This window comes from Ranitomeya imitator, chromosome 5 (assembly GCF_032444005.1).
Source record: "Ranitomeya imitator isolate aRanImi1 chromosome 5, aRanImi1.pri, whole genome shotgun sequence".
Taxonomy (NCBI): Eukaryota; Metazoa; Chordata; class Amphibia; order Anura; family Dendrobatidae; genus Ranitomeya; species Ranitomeya imitator.
The window spans coordinates 253,599,171-253,605,170 of record NC_091286.1 but is presented as its reverse complement, the minus strand read 5'-3'; the positions used below and the strand labels follow the sequence as shown (position 1 = coordinate 253,605,170).

At 55.7% G+C, this 6,000-nt stretch overlaps 1 protein-coding gene across 2 annotated transcripts in view; it reads left to right on the top strand.

Moving 5' to 3' along the window:
* The first annotated feature begins 362 nt into the window (after positions 1-362).
* Positions 363-6,000, top strand: part of MTCL3 (MTCL family member 3) — a 181,044-nt gene continuing 175,406 nt past the window's right edge. For both annotated transcript variants that reach the window (XM_069726071.1, XM_069726070.1), the window contains exon 1: positions 363-1,058. In XM_069726071.1, the coding sequence (XP_069582172.1) occupies positions 363-1,058 (696 nt within the window). The remainder of the gene's footprint in view (positions 1,059-6,000) is intronic.

Sequence of the window (6,000 nt, the reverse complement as noted above, 5' to 3'; positions counted from 1 at the left end):
ATGCATATTCAAGGCATTGTATGTCTCTCCAGTGCCATCTTGTACTTTGTCTTTTTTCTTATACTGTGACTTCTATTTGGATATGTCCGCCCCTGCCTTATCCACTTTATTGGGGATACCTTTCATACCTGAGAAGCTGAATTTGCATTTGGGGGGACAGACTCCCTTTCAAATCTACACAGTGACCACAGAGGTACACTGGCTCCGCATGCAGTGACCCTAGGCTGCTGGTGGGGGGCTCAGCGGTGCACATTGCCCCCCGGCCAGCAGGGCTCAGCCCCTCGCCCCTCCCTGCCTGGGTGGAGAGTCCCGGTACTGATGGATCTCCGGCACTGGGGGCACAGCCACGCTCAGGCAGGATCATGAGTCGGCCAGCTGGTGGCGCTGCTGCGTCTCTTCCCACTGCAGCGGAGCCTCGCCTGCATCCGGAGGGCAGCAGCAGAAAACAATCGTCGCCAGCCAGACCCCGGGACTTCGCGGTGAGACAAGCGGCCAGGTCGCTGCCGGGAGCCCGGGCTGCTGCGGCCGGGAAGCAGGTGGCGAGAGGCAGCCGAGAAACCTGCGGCAGGGCGGACGCGCAGCATCCCTGGCAGGGAGCTGTCCGCAGCGGCGGTGGTGCTGAACCCGCAGCATCCAGGGCGGAGGCCGCGGCAGGACCCCCGTCACCAGCAGCCCTGGAGGCGCCGCGCCAAGAGCCCCCCGAGCCAGGCAGAGTGGCCACCCCCGAGCAGGCCGGGGACGGATCCCCGAAGACCGCGAAGCCGAAGGGGAAAACGTCCCCCAAAGGAGGGGATGGCGCCCAGGCTCCCGGGGCGGCGGGGAAGAGCCCCAAGAAGCAGAGCGGCGGAGGCGGCTACTGGAAGGAGGGCTGCCTGCAGACCGAGCTCATGCAGTTCCACCTGAAGAAAGGCCTGGCCGCGGCGGGCGGCGCCATCAGCTCCAGGGGCGACGGAGGGGAGGCAGAGCCGGCGGGTGGGCAGCAGGCGGAGGCATCCAGGGCAGACAGCCAGCTCCAGGACGAGGTGCACCAGCTGAGGGAGGAGAACCACAGCCTGAAGGTGAGGGGCTGCCATTGTCTGTGCAAGCGGTGATGTCATCGGGCCTGTCTGACCATGGAGAGAGGGTCCTCATCTGTGCACACATGGTGGAGGGAGTGATGTCATCAGGTCTGTCTGATCATGGAGAGAGGGTCCTCATCTGTGCACATATGGTGGAGGGAGTGATGTCATCGGGCCTGTCTGACCATGGAGAGAGGGTCCTCATCTGTGCACACATGGTGGAGGGAGTGATGTCATCAGGTCTGTCTGACCATGGAGAGAGGGTCCTCATCTGTGCACATATGGTGGAGGGAGTGATGTCATCAGGTCTGTCTGATCATGGAGAGAGGGTCCTCATCTGTGCACATATGGTGGAGGGAGTGATGTCATCGGGCCTGTCTGACCATGGAGAGAGGGTCCTCATCTGTGCACACATGGTGGAGGGAGTGATGTCATCAGGTCTGTCTGACCATGGAGAGAGGGTCCTCATCTGTGCACATATGGTGGAGGGAGTGATGTCATCAGGTCTGTCTGACCATGGAGAGAGGGTCCTCATCTGTGCACATATGGTGGAGGGAGTGATGTCATCAGGTCTGTCTGACCATGGAGAGAGGGTCCTCATCTGTGCACACATGGTGGAGGGAGTGATGTCATCAGGTCTGTCTGACCATGGAGAGAGGGTCCTCATCTCTGCACACATGGTGGAGGGAGTGATGTCATCAGGCCTGTCTGACCATGGAGAGAGGGTCCTCATCTGTGCACACATGGTGGAGGGAGTGATGTCATCAGGTCTGTCTGACCATGGAGAGAGGGTCCTCATCTGTGCACATATGGTGGAGGGAGTGATGTCATCAGGTCTGTCTGATCATGGAGAGAGGGTCCTCATCTGTGCACATATGGTGGAGGGAGTGATGTCATCAGGTCTGTCTGACCATGGAGAGAGGGTCCTCATCTGTGCACATATGGTGGAGGGAGTGATGTCATCAGGTCTGTCTGATCATGGAGAGAGGGTCCTCATCTGTGCACATATGGTGGAGGGAGTGATGTCATCAGGTCTGTCTGACCATGGAGAGAGGGTCCTCATCTGTGCACATATGGTGGAGGGAGTGATGTCATCAGGTCTGTCTGATCATGGAGAGAGGGTCCTCATCTGTGCACATATGGTGGAGGGAGTGATGTCATCAGGTCTGTCTGACCATGGAGAGAGGGTCCTCATCTGTGCACACATGGTGGAGGGAGTGATGTCATCAGGTCTGTCTGACCATGGAGAGAGGGTCCTCATCTGTGCACATATGGTGGAGGGAGTGATGTCATCAGGTCTGTCTGACCATGGAGAGAGGGTCCTCATCTGTGCACACATGGTGGAGGGAGTGATGTCATCAGGTCTGTCTGACCATGGAGAGAGGGTCCTCATCTGTGCACATATGGTGGAGGGAGTGATGTCATCAGGTCTGTCTGATCATGGAGAGAGGGTCCTCATCTGTGCACATATGGTGGAGGGAGTGATGTCATCAGGTCTGTCTGACCATGGAGAGAGGGTCCTCATCTGTGCACATATGGTGGAGGGAGTGATGTCATCAGGTCTGTCTGATCATGGAGAGAGGGTCCTCATCTGTGCACATATGGTGGAGGGAGTGATGTCATCAGGTCTGTCTGACCATGGAGAGAGGGTCCTCATCTGTGCATACATGGTGGAGGGAGTGATGTCATCAGGCCTGTCTGACCATGGAGAGAGGGTCCTCATCTGTGCACATATGGTGGAGGGAGTGATGTCATCAGGTCTGTCTGACCATGGAGAGAGGGTCCTCATCTGTGCACATATGGTGGAGGGAGTGATGTTATCAGGTCTGTCTGATCATGGAGAGAGGGTCCTCATCTGTGCACATATGGTGGAGGGAGTGATGTCATGAGGCCTGTCTGACCATGGAGAGAGGGTCCTCATCTGTGCACACATGGTGGAGGGAGTGATGTCATCAGGCCTGTCTGACCATGGAGAGAGGGTCCTCATCTGTGCACACATGGTGGAGGGAGTGATGTCATCAGGTCTGTCTGACCATGGAGAGAGGGTCCTCATCTGTGCACATATGGTGGAGGGAGTGATGTCATGAGGCCTGTCTGACCATGGAGAGAGGGTCCTCATCTGTGCACACATGGTGGAGGGAGTGATGTCATCAGGCCTGTCTGACCATGGAGAGAGGGTCCTCATCTGTGCACACATGGTGGAGGGAGTGATGTCATCAGGTCTGTCTGACCATGGAGAGAGGGTCCTCATCTGTGCACATATGGTGGAGGGAGTGATGTCATCAGGTCTGTCTGATCATGGAGAGAGGGTCCTCATCTGTGCACATATGGTGGAGGGAGTGATGTCATCAGGTCTGTCTGACCATGGAGAGAGGGTCCTCATCTGTGCACATATGGTGGAGGGAGTGATGTCATCAGGTCTGTCTGATCATGGAGAGAGGGTCCTCATCTGTGCACATATGGTGGAGGGAGTGATGTCATCAGGTCTGTCTGACCATGGAGAGAGGGTCCTCATCTGTGCATACATGGTGGAGGGAGTGATGTCATCAGGCCTGTCTGACCATGGAGAGAGGGTCCTCATCTGTGCACATATGGTGGAGGGAGTGATGTCATCAGGTCTGTCTGACCATGGAGAGAGGGTCCTCATCTGTGCACATATGGTGGAGGGAGTGATGTCATCAGATCTGTCTGACCATGGAGAGAGGGTCCTCATCTGTGCACATATGGTGGAGGGAGTGATGTCATCAGGTCTGTCTGATCATGGAGAGAGGGTCCTCATCTGTGCACATATGGTGGAGGGAGTGATGTCATCGGGCCTGTCTGACCATGGAGAGAGGGTCCTCATCTGTGCACACATGGTGGAGGGAGTGATGTCATCAGGTCTGTCTGACCATGGAGAGAGGGTCCTCATCTGTGCACATATGGTGGAGGGAGTGATGTCATCAGGTCTGTCTGACCATGGAGAGAGGGTCCTCATCTGTGCACATATGGTGGAGGGAGTGATGTCATCAGGTCTGTCTGACCATGGAGAGAGGGTCCTCATCTGTGCACACATGGTGGAGGGAGTGATGTCATCAGGTCTGTCTGACCATGGAGAGAGGGTCCTCATCTCTGCACACATGGTGGAGGGAGTGATGTCATCAGGCCTGTCTGACCATGGAGAGAGGGTCCTCATCTGTGCACACATGGTGGAGGGAGTGATGTCATCAGGTCTGTCTGACCATGGAGAGAGGGTCCTCATCTGTGCACATATGGTGGAGGGAGTGATGTCATCAGGTCTGTCTGATCATGGAGAGAGGGTCCTCATCTGTGCACATATGGTGGAGGGAGTGATGTCATCAGGTCTGTCTGACCATGGAGAGAGGGTCCTCATCTGTGCACATATGGTGGAGGGAGTGATGTCATCAGGTCTGTCTGATCATGGAGAGAGGGTCCTCATCTGTGCACATATGGTGGAGGGAGTGATGTCATCAGGTCTGTCTGACCATGGAGAGAGGGTCCTCATCTGTGCACATATGGTGGAGGGAGTGATGTCATCAGGTCTGTCTGATCATGGAGAGAGGGTCCTCATCTGTGCACATATGGTGGAGGGAGTGATGTCATCAGGTCTGTCTGACCATGGAGAGAGGGTCCTCATCTGTGCACACATGGTGGAGGGAGTGATGTCATCAGGTCTGTCTGACCATGGAGAGAGGGTCCTCATCTGTGCACATATGGTGGAGGGAGTGATGTCATCAGGTCTGTCTGACCATGGAGAGAGGGTCCTCATCTGTGCACACATGGTGGAGGGAGTGATGTCATCAGGTCTGTCTGACCATGGAGAGAGGGTCCTCATCTGTGCACATATGGTGGAGGGAGTGATGTCATCAGGTCTGTCTGATCATGGAGAGAGGGTCCTCATCTGTGCACATATGGTGGAGGGAGTGATGTCATCAGGTCTGTCTGACCATGGAGAGAGGGTCCTCATCTGTGCACATATGGTGGAGGGAGTGATGTCATCAGGTCTGTCTGATCATGGAGAGAGGGTCCTCATCTGTGCACATATGGTGGAGGGAGTGATGTCATCAGGTCTGTCTGACCATGGAGAGAGGGTCCTCATCTGTGCATACATGGTGGAGGGAGTGATGTCATCAGGCCTGTCTGACCATGGAGAGAGGGTCCTCATCTGTGCACATATGGTGGAGGGAGTGATGTCATCAGGTCTGTCTGACCATGGAGAGAGGGTCCTCATCTGTGCACATATGGTGGAGGGAGTGATGTTATCAGGTCTGTCTGATCATGGAGAGAGGGTCCTCATCTGTGCACATATGGTGGAGGGAGTGATGTCATGAGGCCTGTCTGACCATGGAGAGAGGGTCCTCATCTGTGCACACATGGTGGAGGGAGTGATGTCATCAGGCCTGTCTGACCATGGAGAGAGGGTCCTCATCTGTGCACACATGGTGGAGGGAGTGATGTCATCAGGTCTGTCTGACCATGGAGAGAGGGTCCTCATCTGTGCACATATGGTGGAGGGAGTGATGTCATGAGGCCTGTCTGACCATGGAGAGAGGGTCCTCATCTGTGCACACATGGTGGAGGGAGTGATGTCATCAGGCCTGTCTGACCATGGAGAGAGGGTCCTCATCTGTGCACACATGGTGGAGGGAGTGATGTCATCAGGTCTGTCTGACCATGGAGAGAGGGTCCTCATCTGTGCACATATGGTGGAGGGAGTGATGTCATCAGGTCTGTCTGATCATGGAGAGAGGGTCCTCATCTGTGCACATATGGTGGAGGGAGTGATGTCATCAGGTCTGTCTGACCATGGAGAGAGGGTCCTCATCTGTGCACATATGGTGGAGGGAGTGATGTCATCAGGTCTGTCTGATCATGGAGAGAGGGTCCTCATCTGTGCACATATGGTGGAGGGAGTGATGTCATCAGGTCTGTCTGACCATGG